Here is a 21,065-nt window from a genome sequence, read left to right as displayed (position 1 = left end):
TTACCTGTTTTCAACAGGAATAAGATTGTGTTACACACTTATCTTTATCAGGACAAAAGTGGTTTCAGTCTTCACTTTCTCTCAGTCTTTCAATTTCCCTGTTTTCTTTCAAGAACCTATGAATTAGGGATAGATGCTACTTTATACCTTGGATTAATGTAAACAGTTCAGCTGCTACCTTGTCATAACAATGCTCTTTAGGAATGTCAAAAGTCTTCATTTCCTTTTCTGGGGCAAAGAAAGGTCAGCCTGTCTCTAAGCAATTTGTTGCATGTGGGTTGTCCTCTGGAATTATTCTTTTGTTACACCCACCATGACAAGATGAATCCAGGCAAGGTAAAGGCACTTTTCACTAGGGCCTTTTCTTCTGTGAAGGTTCGGAAAGTAGTGAACAGTAGAAGTGTTCTAGGGGCAGTAACTTGCTCTTTCATATTTACCTTCAGGAAGCACTGCAAACTGGATGTCTTTCTAGATCCCATGAGGCTTTGTGAGGACCCCGTTTTCCAGGGGCTCCTGGACCTAAATTCTTCCACTTCCTTCCAGGTTGGGTAAGCTTTAGGAGCCTGCTTGTATGCCAGGAAGGTAGTGTGTTTGTTGAACAAAGTACACTTGTGTAAGCTCCACTTATCTATAATAGTAGATGTTCAAAGAACACACAGGCCATACTGGCAGTGCCCTTCCATGATCCCCATTTTGTTGGGTGTATATAATGAGTTGTTAAGGTTGCTGCTGTTTTGCTTCAGCAGCCTTTTTATTGTATGTGTGGTGGTTGGTATGGAGCAGTAAGGGTTCGCAAAGCTTGTGTTCTCATCTGCTGTTCCTTTTGGACCCTAGAAAACTGAAAGGGTCTTGCTGTGAAGGGCTGTCCTGGTCCTGCCAGGTGTTTACTTCTCACTCACAACCAGCCAGTGGGAGGAGTTCTGAACTTTCACAGACTGCCAGAGTGAGGGTAGCAGGGCACTAAAACCCATATGTCAGTAAGGCAGCATGTTCTGTGAACATCTACAAATACAGGTAAGTGGAACTTGCACAACTGTACTTTTTCCTACTGCAAGTTTGCACCTCTTTGAATAATTCCATTTTGAAGCAGCATAAAAAAATCTGGAAAATCATAGTGATGGAGTCTCCCACTACCTACTTCAGAGCCTAAGAGAGTGCAAGAAATTGGGATTTCCAAGATGGATGGCTGCACATTGAGTAACAGCTTATTTCTAGCTTTCCCTATGTGAAAACAGAAACTCAGCAGAGAAGGCCAGTAGATCTGTGTTTATGGGTAAATTTCAGTAACTGGCTAATAAGTCCACTGCCTGGATGCCAGGAATGAAGAAATTACAGAAGACCTGGAAAAAATCAGCTGCAAAAAGTGAGAAAGAAATACTGAAAGTTCTGCAGCTGTTCAGCAAAAAGCAATTCAGCCTTCAGACACAGCTTCCAGTAACCTACAGGAAGTTTTATGACAACTGCATACAGACTTGGTTAAAATAAACAAAACACTGATGGGGGTATATCAGCGCAAAGAATAAAAGTATGGAAAAAATGAAAGAAGCTTAAACAGATATTCAGATGAGATGCTAACGCTGCACAAATGAGAGGCTGAAAGAAAGAAAAGGCTGGCTGAATATGAGACTGCTCAGGAAGAGATGCTTCAAAAAATAATAGAATTAGAGGACAGAGCACATAGGGAAAACTTGAAATTTTCAGCTATACCAGAGAAGCTGGAAGGAATAGAATGCATTAATTTTATGAAAGCACAAGCAAGCAACTGGACTGGTATTCCACAGCAGGAGTTGCTAGTTAAAAGGGCACATTGTGTGTATGCACCTTAGACCTTTAATAGTAAAGAAGCAATCCTACCAGCAGAATGAGTTGATTCTGACAAAATTCTGCAAAATGACAAAGTACTAAAAGTGGGAGACAGCTGAGCATTTGTGGAGAAAGACTACTCATTGCACACCAGACAAGAGGAGCAACTTTATTCCACTATTCAGGGAATGTTGAAATGCGGGTGTGAGATTCAAACTGCTGCACCCAGCTGTCTTCAAAGCATTCTTCCCTGGAGGGACAAAATCTCTTTTTGATGAAGTACATGCTAAGGAGGAAATACAAACGTTTGTCCAACAAAAAGTAAATTGTGAAACAGAAGGAAATTCTGCTTTTTCTTCTGGTAATAAAGACCACAGAGGGGACTGTACCTGTCAAACCTTTTCAAAATTTTCAATGCAAAATGTTGGAGAGAAGGAAGGGAGCATAAAAGCTGACTAGAAGAACTGAGAGTATGTTGGAAATGAAGCAGAGACAGGATTTTGGGGATGAACATTAATAAAACCAGTAACTTAATGTGGGATTACAGTGCAGTAATTATATTTGGGAAATATGACATAACAGAAAATTTGGAAATACTGGACTTTTTTTAGAATTTGCAGGCCTTGTGGAGGACTCTAAAGCATATTCCCTACTTCATATCATTAATGTTCGGAAAAGTGGTTTGGGAAGAGGAAAGAGAAAGTTAACTATAAGTAAAGATTTTTTTTCTTAAATAGTACCAGTTTTATGGCATGTGATTTTCTTTACATGCCATAAAGTAAATGTTTTTCAGTTATTTTTTTTAAAGTGTAATAGGGATTGTAAACAGGTGCTGATGTTCTTTTTTTTCTCCCTTCTTCTCTCTCTCCTTGTTTAGTTTTAAGAAATGTAGACACTGCAATGTATAAAAAAAGCTTGGTTTGAAAGCATGATGAAGGAGAAATTAATGTGATTTTTTTCACTCTTGCATGGGGAAATGACTGGATTGAAAACCTTTGATTTGGTAACAGGTTTTGATAGAGAGCTAGTAAATGAAAAGGAACATTGAATATTATGAGGCTTTTTTTCTAGAAAATACATGTATGCTTAGTAACAATTCTGCAGTTGGTCTTCATGTTTCCATGGAAACAGACTGATAAGAGAAACTGGCTGCCTGGTTCTCATGTCTTCATGGAGACAATCTGATAAAGAGAACAGCTGTAGTCTGGTGGAGAGTGATTGGCTGAGGGGAAAAAAAAGAAATTGGCTAGGAGATAATGTTTTCTGAAAACATTTGGGTTTTTTCCCAATGTTCACAGAAAGCATTTGGGGGTTTCCCAAAGTAGATGGTGTTCTCTGAAAGCTTTCAGGGGGCTTTTGTGCCATGCGTCTTGGCATGGATGACCTTTCTTTTAGGTTAACTCAAGTATGTGAGTATGGCTGTCAGTCTGTGACACTTGTTCCTATTAGGAGGGTAAAACGTTAGTATTTGAAGGTGTACATAGATGTTCGTCGTGCATACAGCTGCAGTCATAACAGATGGGTTATCCTGCCGTCAGGCGGGTCCTCGGTTGGCCGAATTCCAAAATCTAGGTCCGGCGTCGGTTGTCGTCGCTTCTTCCCTGACGTCAGTGCGGCAGGGGTATAAAAGAACCAGCCGATGCCATTTTTTCCAGTCTTTCTTGCTGCGCGGTGCCCGAAGCAGAAGCAGTTCGCAAGTGCCGGTCGGCCAGCTCCTGAGATTACGAATATTTTTCAACCGAAGTCTTCTTGAAAGCTAAGTACCCCGTTGGGGAAACTTTTCTTGCCTCAGATCGATGTCAGACAAAGTTAATAATTGCATTTCATGTGGGAAGCAAATACCGCATAAGGATTTCCATTCCTTCTGCATTCCTTGCTTAGGCCCAGACCACGACGTCTCGGCCTGTCGTTTTTGTGCTGGATTCAACAAACGCACTGTTAAGCGTCGGGCAGAGTTTGCCCAAAACTATTTTGGTAAAAAATTTAATTACATTATGTCGTCGGATACTCCGACTCCAGTTTTGAGTAAAAGACGCAAAGATAAGGACCGACACACGAGGTCCGCGACTTCTACCGACACCACGCTAAAGCCGGCTACAGGTGCTCTTGTTCTCAGCGAGGCGCCTACGCAGCCCCTGAGTACCAATGACGCTTTTTTAGCGGTGTCTGCTGTGCCCGAGGTCGCAGGCTCCTCGGCCCCCACACCGACTACAGATACCGACGCCACTCTTGGCGGGGAAACTCAGAGTTTAGACAGGCCTGCCACCTCTCAAGGTGTCTTTAGGCCTTCTTCTTTTTCCATTAAGGCTTTCACAAAATCTAAAACAGCCATGAAAACTAAAGACAAGCTCCACAGAGCCTCTCTCAAGGCCCCATGCCTAAAAAACAGATGCTCAAAATGGCTGAGGATTTGATTACTCTTATCAGGGGTTCTCAACCCCCCTCGGACAAAAGGCCCAGATTGGAGGAAGACTACCCTTCCTCGGACCAGACCTCCATTACCTCAGAACATTCTGAAGACCAGGAATATTCATACTCCCCTTTTGAAGATTCTGATGCGGAGGAGTCCATTCCCTCTGTCTCCCCCCTTGAGGACTATTCTTTTGGGGAAACCTTGCATACCTTGAGGGAACACTTCCACTGGGAAGGCCAAGATTACTCAGATTCCAAGAAAAGGCTCGGGGATTTTCTCTTGCTCCCTCTGGCTATCCCTCCTGTCTTAGACATATTAGATGATGTGTATTCAGAGGCCAGCCTTAACCCAGATTCTTTACCACCAGCTCCAGTTAAGCCTGACAGGTATTACCGGGTTCCTGATTCACACCAATTCCTATACAAAAGCCATGCTGCTGACCCAGAAACTGTTTCACAGGGTCCCAAGGGAATTAAGGCCTCTACTGCCAAAAATCCATTACCTTCAGAGAGAGATTCCAGAGCTTTAGAAAGGTGGGAAAAGGTATACACCTCGGCCACTTTAACCATGAGGGCATTAAACTGTCAGTTCCATATGTTAAAGTATCAACAGTTTTTGTTATCTCAGTTGAAAAGCAAAATGTCACAACCTGAACAACCAGACTTGAAGGAGTTGCAGGATTTGTTGCATAGTGCAGAGCAAGTGGGTAAACATACCTTGCAATGTGGTTTTGATGCTTTAGAGGCCTCATGTAGAGCTGCTGTTACAGGATCTGTCATACATAGACATGCTTGGCTCAAAGAGCAAACCTTACCAGATCATGACAAAGCTAAATTACTAGATGCACCTCTTCAAAAAGATGTATTGTTTGGTGTTAAAGCTGAGGAGGTATTAAAGAAAATGGAGGAAAAGGCAAGATCAATGCAAACAGTGAAAGATTTCCTACAGGTACAACCTCCACGTTTCAGTAGAAACTGGCCTTCAAAAAATTGGTCCTTTCCAGCCACGGACAGACCTCATAGAGGTAGATACAGGCGCCCGAGGGGTAGAGGGCAATCTCAAGGATCATTTAGAGCCAGACAATGGCAAGCACCTACACCAAGAGGTGGAGAGGATAGATCACAGCCATTCAGAAAGCAGACACAATGACTTTCCCCTTTGCATGCCAAGCAAAGCTTTAATGGCAGCACCTTTAGGCGGAAAACTGGCATTATTTTCAAATAATTGGCATATTGTCACAAAAGACAAATGGATCCCGGACATTATAGACAGAGGCTACAGATTCCACTTTCACACCCTTCCTAAAATGTGAGGCATGCCAAACCTGCCACAAAATCAAAGGGCAGAGGCACAAAAACAAATTTCAGCTCTCATGGACATGAAAGCTATTCAAGAGGTACCTGCACAAGAACAGGGTCAAGGTTTTTTTTCCAGACTATTCCTGGTACCAAGGAAGGACAAAGATTGGAGACCTATTTTGGACCTATCCATCCTAAACACATATTTAGTCGTACCAAAATTCAAGATGCTCACATTACAGCAGCTTCTTCCCATGCTGGGCAAGGAGTCTTGGCTGGTAACATTGGACCTCAAGGAGGCATACCTGCATGTCCCTATCATTCAAGATTGCAGAAGATACCTCAGATTTCTTGCAGGTTCAACCCATTATCAATTCTCTGCATTGCCTTTTGGCTTATCTACTGTGCCCAGAGTGTTCACGAAATGCTTGGCATCAGTAATTGCCTTCTGCAGACTTCAAGGGATACAAATATACCCATATTTGGACGACTGCCTGATCCAAGCGGACAGCAAACACATACTTCTGAAACACCTGGCGTTTGTAATAAAGTTGTTGAACTTTCTGGGATACACAGTCAACAAAAAGAAATCAGAACTAATACCCTCGCAAGCAATAATTTTCCTGGGTGCCAGCTTGAATACAAACACCCAGATGGCCTACCTCACGCCAGAGAAACAAGGGCAACTATCTCAATACTTCAGAAAAATGGCAACCTTCACCAGGCTGACTGCAAGGAAAATCCTGCAGGCTCTGGGATTCATGGCATCTTGCATCCTGCTAATCCCATGTGCAAAGCTGCATATGAGGAAACTTCAGTGGTACCTAAAAAACTTATGGTCTCAACACAGCCACAGTTTGGAAACAATTATACCACTCATTCCATGTCTCCAAAAGGAATTTCTGTGGTGGGCTTAAGCATGTCAAAGAAACATAGGTCTCTCATTCTGCATGCCTCAAGCAAATCAAATCATCACAACAGACGCCTCGGACTACGCCTGGGGGGCGCACATGACAGATCAGTGCATTCAGGGCAAATGGTCCCAAAAACAAAAACACCTACACATCAATCAAAAGGAAATGCTAGCAGTTATAAATGCTATTATGGCCTTCAAAGACCTACTGCATCCAGGCCAGCTATTGATAAGGACAGACAACACCACAGTGATGTGGTACATAAACAAACACGGAGGAACCCATTCATACCCACTGTGCAGGCTAGCCATGTCTCTATGGAACACGGCTCTGGAATTACAAATCCAAATTCAAGCACAATTCCTGCCAGGCAAGGAAAACACGCTGGCAGACAACCTAAGTAGAAATATGACAGATCCACACAAATGGAAGTTGCATCCTCAAGTTTTTGCAAAGATAATTCAAGCATGGGGAAGGCCAGACATAGATCTCTTTGCTACCCACAGAAATTACCAATTGAAAAAATTCTGCACAAGGACCTTTCATCCACAGGCCTGGAAAGTGGACGCACTGTCTTTCAGCTGGACAACATTGACAGTTTATGCCTTTCCACCTCTTCCTCTGCTGCCCAAAGTTCTACTAAAAGCCAGAGCAGACAGACCAAAGATGATTCTCATTGCTCCAGACTGGCCAAGACAACACTGGTACCCACTCCTGAGGAGCCTGACGCATTCCCCACCATGGATCCTGCCTCTAATTCCTCTTCTGTTGACCCAGCACAACTTCAAAATTCTTCACAGTCAGCTGAAAACACTCAATCTAGTGTTCCCAACAGACCCTCCTCTCCAAGGAGGTGCAGGATGTCATTTTGGAGGCCAGAAGGCCCTCTACTAGAAAAGCCTACTCCGCCAAATGGAAACGGTTTTGTGCCTGGAATCAGAAAAAGGGACAGAATCCTGGGATACTAAATTTACCTCAAATATTACAGTACCTAGCTGAGATGCTAAACAGTGGACTTTCATTCTCCTCCATCAAAATCCATGCTTCAGCCATTTCTGCACAATACAACACTGATCCTCCTTTATTCTCTCATCCACTCTTAAGACAGTTCCTCAGAGGGGCTAAGAATATAAACCCCCCAAGGAAGCAACCAGTACCTGCTTGGGACCTCAATTTCATTTTAGAAAAACTGACCCTGCCTCCATTTGAGCCAGCTGCTTCAACAGAACTGCAATATTTGTCATGGAAAACAGCCTTCCTTCTGGCTATCACCTCAGCACGCAGGGTTTCGGAACTACAAGCCCTCATGGCTGTGCAACCTTTCATCATTTTCCATCAGGACAGAGTTTCCTTATGAACCAACCCTTCCTTTATGCCAAAGGTAGTATCCAGTGTAGCCTTGAATCAGGCTATCCACTGACCTACTTTTTATCCTAATCCACAAAACAAAGGGGGAGAGACTACTACATTCCTTGGACATTCACAGACAGCTTCGTTATTATTTGGACAGGACAAAGCCATTCAGAAAATCAGAGCAACTCTTTGTGTCCAATGCTACAGGTGCTCAAGGAAAGGCTATTTCCAAACAGACAATCTCAAAATGGATAGCCCACTGCATACGCTTTTGTTATTCATTCCATGGAAAAACTGTACCTACAAACATCAGATCTCACTCCACAAGGGCCACAGCTACCTCTGCAGCTTTCCGCAGGGGGGTTCCTACCAAGGATATTTTGGAAGCAGCCACTTGGAGTTCTGTACATACTTTCTCCAAGCACTATCACCTACCACTATACTCTAAATCTAGAGCGGGCTTTGCCACAGCAGTCTTGCAGGGCATCCTTGCTCCTCCTAGTTCCACTTAGTGCCTGCCACCCCTTTTTAGCTTTGGGATTCTACCCATCTGTCATGACTGCAGCTGTATGCACTATGAACATAGTACAGTTTTGTACCTACCATAAATGTAGATGTTCGAGTGCTAATACAGCTGCAGTCCAGGTTTCCCTCCCTCCTTCCCCTCTTGGGACAGGCCTAATGACAAACACCTCCTCATACAACCTGATTGGGGTATTCTTTTATGGTGTATTTGCTTGCAACTACTGTTTTTTGATTATATTACTTTGCATTATTACATATATTTATGTTTTGCCTTCCTTCTGGGGGCACCTGACATAAGGGGCAAGAAAAACTGAAGAAAATGGCGTCGGCTGGTTCTTTTATACCCCTGCCGCACTGACGTCAGGGAAGAAGTGACGACAACCGACGCCGGACCTAGACTTTGGAATTCGGTCGACCGAGGACCCGCCTGACGGCAAGATAACCCATCTGTTATGATTGCAGCTGTATTAGCACTCGAACATCTACATTTATGGTAGGTACAAAACTGTACTTTTCGTGTGTTAGTATTAAGTTAATAGGTTTTAAGAGGGTATGGGGGTGTTTTTTTTTTGTTTGAGGGCTTTCAATAAAACAAAAGTTTTATAAGATATGACATAGGCTCAAATGTATATGATAAGAAGCAACTGTATAAAAGTTCAACCTGCCAAACAGTGTATGCATGTAACACAAAAGGTGGAACTAGACATTTACAAAAAGGTTGTTATATGTACGTAAAAGGTAGAAATAATAACTTTTTAATACAGTAATACTTTTTTAAATGTTTTAAATGTAAATGGCCTCACAGATAAATACAACCAAGAAAGAGTAGTGAACTATATTTAAAAATGTAGCATGCAAATAGCTATGTTACAGGAGGCACACACAGAACTGAACATGTGAATTTGATAAAGAAAGGTTTTCAGGATGGTTATTCAGCGGAATACCTGGGACAAAGGAAAAGAGGATACTTATGTTAATTGCAAGAGGAGCTCCAATCGTGATAGAAGATGATAAAGATAATGGCAGATTTGTAGTGCTAAGGGGCTACTGGCAAGGGAGGAGGGTTACACTGGCATGTATTTACATTCCACCTAGAACTGCTGTAATGGAGCTTAAGAAAATTCTGGGTGAAATAATCCGTTTTCAGCAAGGAATATTACTTATCTGTGGGGACTGAAATTTTATTTGTAGCAGTGAAGATGTGTTTGGGGGCTCAGAAGGGAAAATATAACAAAGGAGGATAGATTTCTCAAGATATTTATGAAAATATTTGGCATGAAAGATGGGAATTCAGTAATGAGTTCAGAGTGAATTTACATATTATTCCCCAAGATATAAAAACTGGGCTAGGCTAGGCAGAATTTACATTTCATAGGAACATTTGCTTATAATTGAAGGTCTTGATACCTACCCAATAATTATTTTAGACTTTGCGCCAATAATAGCTAAAATAAAAACACAGGGTAATGAAATAAAAATGAAACATTGGTACTTTCCCACATATCTGTTAAAAAGAGAGAAATTTAAGGAATGGATATTGGAGATTATTCAGGAGCTGTTAGAGAAGATAGAAACTTATTCTGAAAATATAGCTAGGGAGTGGGATAATGTTAAAGTGGAGTTTAAAAATAGGTTGGAAATAAAAGAAAGGGAGCTATGGTTAAGAAGTAACCAGAATTATTTAGAGGGACTGACAAATGTTAGTATTACAGAATAGGGGGAATCTCACAGAACAAGAAGAGGATCAACTGCAGAGTGCTAGACAGGAAATAAGGGATTACCTTGATAATATGCATAAGCTTAGAAAGATTGCTGTTAAGCAACTGTTTTTTTGATAATAACCCTAGAGCACAAAAACTTTTAGCACAACGACTGAGGCAACAGAAATTAGAAAGGGCTGTCACCAAACTTAGGGAGCCTGTAACAAAGAAGGTAATGAAATCCCGAAGCGGTATTAGAAATATTTCGGAAATTCTATGCATGTCTCTATAAACCAGAGAAATATGAAAAATCAAGAAAAGATGCAAATAGAAATGTTCATGAAAGAAGTAAATATGCCAAGGCTAGAGGTAGATGAGTCTCAATTACTAACAGCACAGGAGGAGATGACATAAAAATTGTGATGTATAATCAATCTACAGGAAAGTTCCCAGGAATAGATGCTATTCCTGTGGAAGTTTGGAAGCTAGGAGGAAAAACCTGAAAGATCTGGAAGGTTCTGTTAACATAAGAGAAGTACCACCATCTTGAAATAAAGCAGTGATAACTGTAATGCCTAAAGAGGGTAAAGATCCATCAGATTCAGCTTCATACAGGCGCATTTCGAATACTAAACCATGAGTATAAAGTGTTCTTGTGTATAAGTGCTAAAAGAATGGCAAAGGTAATGCCAAAACTGATAGATATGGATCAATGTGGTTTTGTGGAAGAGGCGCAAACATTTGACACCATTAACAGGAACACTGATAGTCCATAGGGAAACAGAATATAAGAATATATTATTGTTGTTGGTGGGTCTTGATGCAGAGAAAGCATTTGACAGAGTAAGCTGGGACTTTATGAGCAGGGCAGTAGAAGCATTTGCATTTCCTGAAAAATCATAAGGTTGATTAGGAGAATATCTGAGGGATCAGAGATGAAAATTAAAGTGGGTGGAGTCCTCTCTGATTATTTCTGCTTGTGCAGAGGAATCGGGCAGGGGTGCCCTCTTTCCCCTTTATTATTTGCATTATATTTAGAACCATTGACAAAGAAAATAAGGGACTCAGAAATTCAAGGATATAATTGGTGTGGTAGTCAAGAAAAGCTGGCTTTGTTTGCAGATGATATTATTTTATACCTGACAAAACCAGAAAAAGACATTACAGTGTTGTGGAACATTTTGAGACAGTTTCAGATATTTTGGGATATAAAATTAGTGAAGCTAAAACAAAGGCAATAGAGGTAAATTATGTAAACACATGGACTGGTTCAGGAATACCCATATTTATGGGAATATGATGAAATAAAATATTTAGTAGGAATTGAAAATGATTCTAGTGTAGCAGCTAAGAATATGTGGGAAGAGACTAAACAAAAGGTAATACAAAAACTGAGAAAATGGAAGCTTTGTTATATGGATATGCATAGTTTGTCTCTTTCGGCTTTTCCTGGTTAGGGGTCGCCACAGCGGAACTCCGGTCCGCTAATGATTGGCAGTAGTGTTTTACGTGCTGGCTTGCCGGGCCTAACGCACAACCTTCAACGAAGGAAGGCCCGTTCATGCATATGCATAGTAAGATGCAAAAATGTTTTTAGTCCCTTTAGTCTTATAAACAGATCAGGCATATTTTTATCAACCAGAAGAGAAGTTGTAGGTAGCAATTAATAAAGAGCTGAAGGACTTTATCTGGGAGGGGAAGACGGCAAGAGCAAAGTGGGATAACATGATTCTTCCAGTAGAACAGGGTTGCTTGGGATTACCATGTTTGAAGAGGTATTTCACAGCTACACAGTTAAGACTCCTGTATACATAGCACAAGCAGAAAATTGTAATTCAAATTGGAAAGGGATGATGATGACGAAACACGGGGGAAGCTTAAGAAACAAGGAGAGACTGGGAACTTGGATGTAGGTCTTTAAGCTTAGAGAATAACAATAATCATGTAGAATATTATATCTATAAAGTAGCAGAAAGTATATGCCAAACCAACACAGGAATGGAGAAAGGAGATTCTGCCAATAGGGATAAGTGCAATTAGGGATACAGACAATAGGGGGCCAGAATTTATTGGCGAAAACTGGCAAAGGAATCAAGGTATTATGAGGAAATATCTAGTGAGGGAAGATGATAGAATTGGAAGACACCAGAAATGTATTTGGACTGCAGTTTAGAGATTGTCTTCCCTATCAGGGATTGATATTATAGACAAAGAGAAAGAAATTGGGGGGGGTCCTAAATGAAAGACCAGCATTGGTATTTTTTTAATAGAATCTAGAACAGAAGCTGCCATTAAAAAAGAATAATTAGTAGAGCATATAAAATATTGTATGATTACTATAAGAATCAATCAGAGGAGGTTAGAAAGGATTAGGAAGAGAGATTGGATAAGCCATTCACAAATAAACAATGGGAGGATATATTTATGTCTCCCAAATATGCAACAATCGAAGATTTAGGATTTTTGCCTGGAAATGTTTATCTAGATATTTTTATACCCCAAGTAGACTTCAGAGAATTTTTCGTCATGCAGACAGTAAATGTTGGAGGTTTGAAGGTGAAGAAAAAGGTAATTGGGAACATATTTTCTGGGTGTGCAGTGAATTGGCAAACTTTTAGGATTCCCTGCGGGATGTACTGTCAGAGATGCTTGGTGGGCAGATCGGTCTGAAGAGGGAGATGATTTTTCTGAGCTATGATACAGAATCAGAATTGCCTAGACATGGTAAGGCCTTACTGTTTCTAATAATGGTGGCTGCCAAAAAAAGCAGTTACTTGGAAATCAAAATCTAAATCAACTATACTTGAAGTAGTGAATATAGTAACCAAGATAAAACAACTGGAATTGAGATCTTTAGGAAAGGGTAGAAGCAAGCTACATAGGACAAAATGGAATTCTGAGAACAGTGCTACAAGGGAGGAATGAGTTCTAAAAGGTGGCAGAACTTAAATAGCTGTGTAATGTCTATGTGAGAAAGATTGGGCAAATTATAAGTGATGTATAATGTTTGCAACTGGGAGTGTTGTCAGAGTGGTTTGTGATGTAATATGCTTGCAACTAGGATTGTGTTTTTGTGGTTTGTTTTCATTTATATAAATGTATGATTGCCTATGTAGTAAGTGGTGGTTTAATAAAGATGTTTCTTGTTTATTGAATAATTTATGTAATATTGCTTAGGTTACATGATATATAGCAATATATGTAAAGTATAATGTTTATGTTAATGTAGTCTGGTTGCTTTTATGTGAATGTAAATTTGCCTGTGTCACAAGTTCAGTAAAGGTGTTTGGGGGGGGGGGGTGCAAGAAATTGGTCCTTAGCTAGGAATATGCCACTCCTTGGAGAAATGAAAATGGGTCGAAGAAGGTAGTTAAATCAACATGTTGTGACTTAGTTTTGTTGACCTCTGCTCAAAGATCTGATGTTTTGCTAAGTTCCTGACTCAACACAGAGGATTACGATTGTGTACCGATCATAACCTACTTTATTATGTGTTTGAGAAATGAATTCTAAGAAATTTTTTCTTGAGATGAATCTTGCCATCCATGTAGAGAACTCCTAATAAAGACCCAATTGTAATTGTTTGTTGTGCATGGAGGTTTATCTGTTGCATGTACTACTATTTACAGAAAAAAAATGTTAAGTGTTTTGCCAGCATTCAAAGCTGTCAAAGTACTTAGCAAGTACTGTCAGAAACACTGTGTAACATAGTCCATTATGTTTATACTCACCTTGCTATGCCTCTCAAATGTCCTGATTTTTGCCACATATGTTTAGAATGTTCCTCATAAAGGCTTTGATTTTTGGACAGATCTCTAAGGATGATGCAGGTAAGCGGAACTTGTACAACTGTACTTCTACTTTTATCTTCTTCATAAAGTGCAGGTGAACACATGCGTCTTGTTATTCCAGCTAATTTCCAAGTGTATTAAGAGGAAGGGACACTATATCAGTACAGACAGCAGGCAGAAACAAATCTCTTTTTTTCTTCTGCCATTGTTATTTACTGATCGGTACTAGCAGATTGCCCAACCCTAACAAGTTAAGCAGGGAGTGCTTAGCATTTGTTAAGATTGAGTCTTGCAGTATAGTGGCACTTAACTGATTTTTCTTTTCCTGGATATTGGAGAGTAATCACCATGCTGCACGGACAACACTATTTTATGATGTTCTTTTTGCTATATTTTGTCTAGTTTTCGGCACTTTAATAAAATTGATTTCATTTAAAATTTAAATAAATACATTCTGGTTAGCAGCCACATGCCAGAATTCACTATTGGCATGTTTATTTTCTCTTAGGTTCTCATCTCGAGCTGCTCCCGATGTCATACTTGTGAGTGTCTTGTTTATGATGAAGAGATTATGGCTGGCTGGACTGCAGATGACTCAAATCTCAATACAACATGTCCTTTTTGTGGTAATTTGTTCTTACCCTTTCTGAACATTGAAATTCGAGACCTACGAGGGCCCGGAAGGTATTTGAACATTTTTCCCTTCTTATTTTACTCTAGGGGGAAAAAAAATCATTAGATGTTTGAGTATATATGACTGCATTTATAATGCTGCATCATAGTATTAAAAACTGTACCCTGAGGTAGATTTTTTTCATTGAAGCCATTTTCTGTAAGAGATAATTTGCACTTGGGAACTATCCATTTGTTATGTTGTGTTTCTACTTGAAGGTTTTATAAGTAGTGCTAATTAAGGTATGGTTATTTTGGCTTTGCTTGGAACATGACACATTACAAAAGGCTGTACTCTGTTAGCAATTTCTTATCTGTTTTATTATTCTTTACATGAAGAAGGCCAGCAAAACAATGCACTCACCTTTCAGGTTCACTGCATACTACTGAGATTTTTTTGCCATATTAAGTTTTTCAGCAAGCCTCCCAACATCTCAAAGCACTTAATACAGTTGACGCATTTCTATGATCTGTATGTTGTTTTTCCAATCCACGTTATTGTTTCCTTATTCTTTGTTGCTTTTGTTTTTGTTTACCTGTTGTTTCCTTTTTTTTTCTATCCATCATCTAGCTCCTGCCTGTTTTAACACTGTTGAAGTTTTGATGCTGAAAATATAAACAGAAAATTAATTAAGTTTTCCCTCATTCAGAGTGGAAGTAATTCATACCATGTGAGTCTTCTCATGAAATCATTGCCGTCCTACATTTACATTGCAATTCTTGTTTTAGCCGACACCATTTTAACAGACATACTGCAGAACCTCCATTTCCTCAACAAAGCCTGAGCCTATTTTTATAGAAAGTATTAAATATAGCTTTTGATAATTAAACATTTTCTCTCTCTTATATGCCAGTATGAAATTTCCCAGCAGTGCCCATGATTCCATCTCCAACCCTCAGTGATATTGGAGCAACCCATTTGAAAGTTAATGCAAGACTGCTATCCTTCTGATGTTCTTTTTTAGTCACTGATGCAGTATTCCTTACTTCAGGGATATCCTACTGAGGATAGCTATACGTCCAGCCAGCATAGCAAAAGCCTAGACACTTCTGTGAGCCATATGTCTTATGTCCAGAACGTAAGATACATAAATGACATACAGGCACAAATCCCTCAGAACTTCTATGCTGCCAGTCCAACACAGTGTTTTGAATTCAGTCTACAGGTCTTATATCTAGTACTGTTCACCAAGCCTGGGGGTATATAAATACCCCACTGGGGAATCTTCCTTTTTCCTTTAGCTTGTGTCATTACAGGTATTTGTCATCCAGAAAGGGGAAATGTGAATATGGGAGGCAGATAGCTGAATAACGATAGCCATGGTAAGTGAATTTTTTTGTTTAGGTGCAGAGTACGACCATAAACTGTGTTCTGCTTGCCAGGCATTCATTCATGGGACTCTGTGCAGCCGTATATCCTGTCTTCTGGTTTACCTGAAAAACCAGCACCTTTAGAATCCTTGCTCAAGAAACCATTGCTTCAGAATCTTCCGACCTGGATGTCCACTCAGTTTTGAAAAAGGAGTCTGAAAAGTTAAAAATGGAGATTTATGTTGTCCAGCCTCTGCCATATTTGTCTGTTGTGTTTAATGAAGACACCATGGACCATCCATTTCAGCTCCCTGCTCCTTCTGCCATGACCCTATTAGAGGCTGATAACAGGGCATACTGTGCACACACGTCCTCTGAGGCTGAGATAACACCTGTTGAGGATGAGAAGAGGGAACCTTGGCTGGTAATTTCTGAATGGCCTAGGGGGATTCCATAAATTTTAGTAAGGGAGGAAATGCCAGGTTTTCTTATCAAGTAAATCATGGTTCAGACTCTCCGAGATTTGTCAGGGTGGACATCCCTTTTAAAAAGAAATGGAAAGCAAGACGTGTTGCTCCTATTGCTAAGGACCCCCAGAAGGAGTGTCACGATTTTACATCTTCTTAAAGCCCTCATGGCTTTGAACCCTCTTCAGGGGTCGTCAGTCCTTTCATCTGTAGGAATTACTTCTTCTAATCCTTCAAAGCGGACTAGGAAGACTAACTTCTGAGAACGATGATATAGATTCTGGGGAGGTGTCTTTAGCTTATTCTTCTCAGATTCATTCACCTTTTGCTGTAGGGTCTGATGAGAAGGACACTCTTTCCCCTGACTCCCTAGTGGAAGACGTTTCTTTTGGGGATACTATTCTTAAAATGATGGAACATTTTATGTGGGAATGCTCTCAGATTTCTGAGGTCCAAAAAAGTTAATATTATCTCCTCCAGATAGATTTCTGTTCACCTACTGCAGTGTCGCCTCTTCTTTAGGCTGTGTTAGACATGTCAACATCTGTGCCTCTCAAGCTTCTGAGTCTCAGTCTCCTTCAAAAAACTGAACAAATTTTATAAGGTTCCTGAGGCTCAGATGTTTCTTTATAATCACCCCTCATCAGACCCTTCTGTCATGTCCCTCTTGACTGACAAGCCCAGTAAACTGCTTGCTTTTTCAAAACTCTTGCCATCTGACAAGGATAGCAGAGCCATGCGTAGGTATGGCAAGAAGATGTATACCTTTGCTGTCTTGGCTCTTAGGGCCCTCAGTTGTCAGATACATATGAGCAGATGTGTACTTTTTCTTCTTTCAGATTTTTTTTTTTTTTAGCTGACATGCCCGAGTCTGATAGTAAGACTTAGCCCTTTCTTTCCTCAGTGCTGCTTCCCAAGTAGCTAGACATTCAGTAAGTTGTCGCTATGATGCTTTGTCTAGGGTGGCTTCGTCAAGCTTAATTTGTTAGAAGGTTTTCCTGGTTTAGACTTCAGTCCTTTCAAGAAGAAGCAAAGACAAAAAATATTAGATTCTCTTCTGGATATCCAGAATTTGTTTGGATCTGCTACTGCAGATCTCTTCAAATGTTGCAAGACAAGGGTAAGGTTATGCACAATTTCTCTTTCCTTGTTCCTAAGTACCATAGGAACTATCTTACTAAGACATGACATTTTGTGCATAAACATCCAAAACAACCTTTAAAGGGTAAAATATCATCTAAAATGGATTTATCTGTCAAACCAAGTCATGACTCTAGAGGGACAGAGGTCTTCTTTCATGAAAAGCCTGCTTCCATTTGACTGTCCTCTTCCCTTTAGCTAGATTCCTCTTTCTCAAAGATTGTCTCTATTCTTTTCCATTTTACTGAAAATCACAACAGACAAATGGGTTCTATCTATAATTCACAACAACTACCAAGTGGTGTGGAAATCCCTTTCTCCCTTCTTAGGCATTCTTCAGTCTCTTCCTTGCCACTTGCCTCATTTTCCACCTCAACTTCAAAAACTCTTGGCTCAAGTACTGCTCAGCCAGTGCCTCCTAGCCAATGAGGTCTGTACTCCAGGATATTTCTGGCTTCCCTGAAAGAGGGTTCTTGGAGGCCTATGTTTTCTCAACATTTTTCTAAAAATTCCTCTTTCAAAATGTCGACTCTTCAGTCTCTAAATGCTTCTACTTCTGGCCTTTCTGTTTTTTCTGGACCTGAAGGATGCCTAGCTCAGGATTCCTGTTCACCCTGTCTTCAGGAAGTTTTTTCCAGCTGTCTGTATCTTCCTTACAGCACAAGAGTGTTATGGTCAAAGTTTGATGTGAAATGTACTCACTTTAAATGGTTAAGATCACTATTACTAAGCCCCAGGTAAAAACCTTTGCAGTAGTCCGGATAAGAAGGTACTAGAGCATGAACAAGTATTCCATGGTCTACTATTTAATTGTGGAAATATCCTAAGGTGGCAGTGTGAAGATGTAACTAGTATTGACATCTGGTCTATAGGTTCCATAGTGCTGTATGCAAGCATTAAAACTCCAACCTGTTCCTCTCCACCATAAGTACTTAAGGGGAAAGGTAAGGAGAATTCAATTGTCATTTATGTGTGTTGGCATTACTTCAGACTTTGTCTGGATTTAAGGTGAGCAGGCTGTGCTGCATCTTTGCAAAGATGGAATCTAGTCAGCATGTCCCTTTGACACAGTGGGATGAGACCCTAAATGTTTCCTTTATTTGATTAATGGCACAGGCTGGAGTGGTCATCCAAGGGGGATATTTCTGGCTTGCTAGTTGGGATGACACTTAGTTGGAGTATTGGGTATTGCACCCATAGAGCACAAGCCTGCTAAGAGGTGCACAGCACTGAGCATATGTGTGAAGGCATACTCGCCTTCCCAAGTTTAGGCAGCATTGTGAAGTTCAGGGGAGCCATTAAGGAAAAAGAGAGACAGAGACAGATCCAGTGGTAGGCTGCTGCACAGAATCCAGTTGCTGTCTTCCTCCCCACCACCAGGTGACTCTCACAGCTGGTGGAATTAATTGATCTTTTGGACTTTCACTTAACTGTGTGATGCCCTGCACTCAGCTCCGAGAAATGAATGGGCTGATGGGTGCTGGTAGTGGAGTCATTGGGCAGATTTCAGCAATGAAAGGGGAGTGTGGAGGATGCACTCCAATCATTCCTCAAGTTGACAGTCAGATGTGCTATAGAGCAAAGGAGAGGACAAAAGGAATATTGGCAACATTATAACAAGGGAGTAAAAATTATGTGAAATCTCAGCAGAGTTTAGACCTAATATATATCACCATGTACATCCTAAGATGTAAGCAAACCAGATGAGGACTGAGCACAAGTGAACAGCAGATCTGTAAGTACTCAATGAGGACTTCATAGTCAGTGCTGTCAGATGTGGCCAAGAAATCATGGAAGCTCAATATTGATCCCTCACCACTAATAGGTCATTGACTTGTTATTTTATTTAAAAAGAGAGAGATTACAGGAATTAGACTGTCGTTTCTAGAGTACGTGGAACAAAACTAGAGTACTTTTTGTGGATGTTAGGTAATTAAATCCTTGTTTAGTGAAGATGTAAACCCCTATCCTCACTGAAGGTCACAAAATCTGGAAAAAAGGAGTGAAAAACAGGATCTAGACATTTCTGGCAAGATGTAAACAACCTGTTAAGTCTGAGGTAAAGCTTCACAGTAGGTGGGGTGAAGAGATGTCACCACCACATTTTGATCTGTGTATAGTAAACATAAATATAGGTTGTCTATTAAAAGTCTGACATATTCGTAACTGGATCACAACTATGCTGAGTGGTAGGCATCCTAGGGGGTGAGAGCACATAAACATGGTCACCTTTCCAAAGTAAGCATACATCTCTCACAGTCTGAAGTTGAAAAATGCCATTTAGAGAGGCACTTTTCAGGCTGTCAGTGGCACTGAAAATTAGACCTGGACAGTTCATTGCAACAGTGTCGGCCATAGAACAGAGTTTGTCTTCTTTTTGAACACTCCAGTTAGTTGGCTGAATAATGGACATCTGAAGAAGTTTTCATCCTTGAGAAGGAATGCCATTTAGAGAGGCACTTTTCAGGCTGTCAGTGGCACTGAAAATTAGACCTGGACAGTTCATTGCAACAGTGTCGGCCATAGAACAGAGTTTGTCTTCTTTTTGAACACTCCAGTTAGTTGGCTGAATAATGGACATCTGAAGAAGTTTTCATCCTTGAGAAGGTATCTCCACTACTGTATGTACTCCAGACTCTGGCCCTGCTTCCTCATTTCATGTAAATCCTGACTGAATAGTTATTTGCAAGTAATGCAAAATAATATCAGTCTTCTTCACAGTTTGGTGACTTGATGAAGACCACTAATGATGGATTTGGTTATGGACCATAACAGTTGCTTCAGGATCATTGGCACTCGTCTGCCTTTAATAGGAGCTGATCCATTAAGAACAGTTCACAGCTTGAGCTGTTTCTTTAGTGTTTATATTTATTCAACCCAGCATTGTGTGACCTGGTTTGATGAATGCTAAAAGCAAAACAAATCAGATAGTGTTTAGACCAAGATACAGGTTTGATCACACAGGTCAGAGATGACCAAATAAAGTTTAAATATGTTGAAGGACAGCCCTGTCATATAGATAATGGAAGAAATTTACTGACTAGAACCAAAACTATCCATAAATTGGAGTCATTCCATGACATATTCATTAGCAAGTTCAATGGGCGTATTATTTGTCAAGGATTATGTTTTTGAATAATCAAGCAGGGAACTGAAAAGGAGGTCTATGAATTCTTGTACAAGCTATCTGCCACATAACTTTATGGGCAGTAAGTAAGGAAAACTGACCACTCCCCCAGTTGCCATAAAAGGGATAACCATTTGAAATACCAGGAACTGCCTGTATGACTCCCATAGGGTGGAGACTGAATTGCTGAAAATGTGGACTTAAATACACTAAGTCCGAGATTGCTACTTTGCAAAATATTCCCTTTTTCTCCGAGGTATGGAGATCTCGAAGTTGGTGTTTACATAAGTTTCGGGGGAGGGGTGTTTGCCCACCACATCAAGGGGTGCACTGTGTTTTGCCCCCTGCAAAAAAAGTGTAAACAAGACGAGCTATGTTCGGTATCCACTCTTCTCCTGAATTTTTGGTTGTTTTTTTTTTTTTTACCTGCATGTAGGGGCTCAACATTTCAAGTCTCAGTATTTAATTATGGAACCATTAAAAGACTTGGCAAGCAACTATCTGAGTAATTGTTAACCGGGCTCTAACATGGATGGTTTCCTCCTAACCCA

The 21,065-nt window shown here is 40.4% G+C and overlaps 1 protein-coding gene across 1 annotated transcript in view; it reads left to right on the top strand.

Annotated features, from left to right (window-relative positions):
* The window catches only part of DENND4A (DENN domain containing 4A), a 2,763,357-nt gene that overhangs the window by 2,306,715 nt on the left and 435,577 nt on the right, over positions 1-21,065 (top strand). Inside the window, exon 29 of the mRNA XM_044077857.1 lies at positions 14,306-14,481. Coding sequence (XP_043933792.1) covers positions 14,306-14,481 — 176 coding nt within the window. The remainder of the gene's footprint in view (positions 1-14,305; positions 14,482-21,065) is intronic.

This window comes from Protopterus annectens, chromosome 7.part0, assembly GCF_019279795.1.
Source record: "Protopterus annectens isolate FY-2018-M chromosome 7.part0, PAN1.0, whole genome shotgun sequence".
NCBI classification, from domain to species: Eukaryota; Metazoa; Chordata; order Ceratodontiformes; family Protopteridae; genus Protopterus; species Protopterus annectens.
Note: the sequence above shows the minus strand (reverse complement) of the source record. Positions and strands in the feature narration are given on the sequence as shown.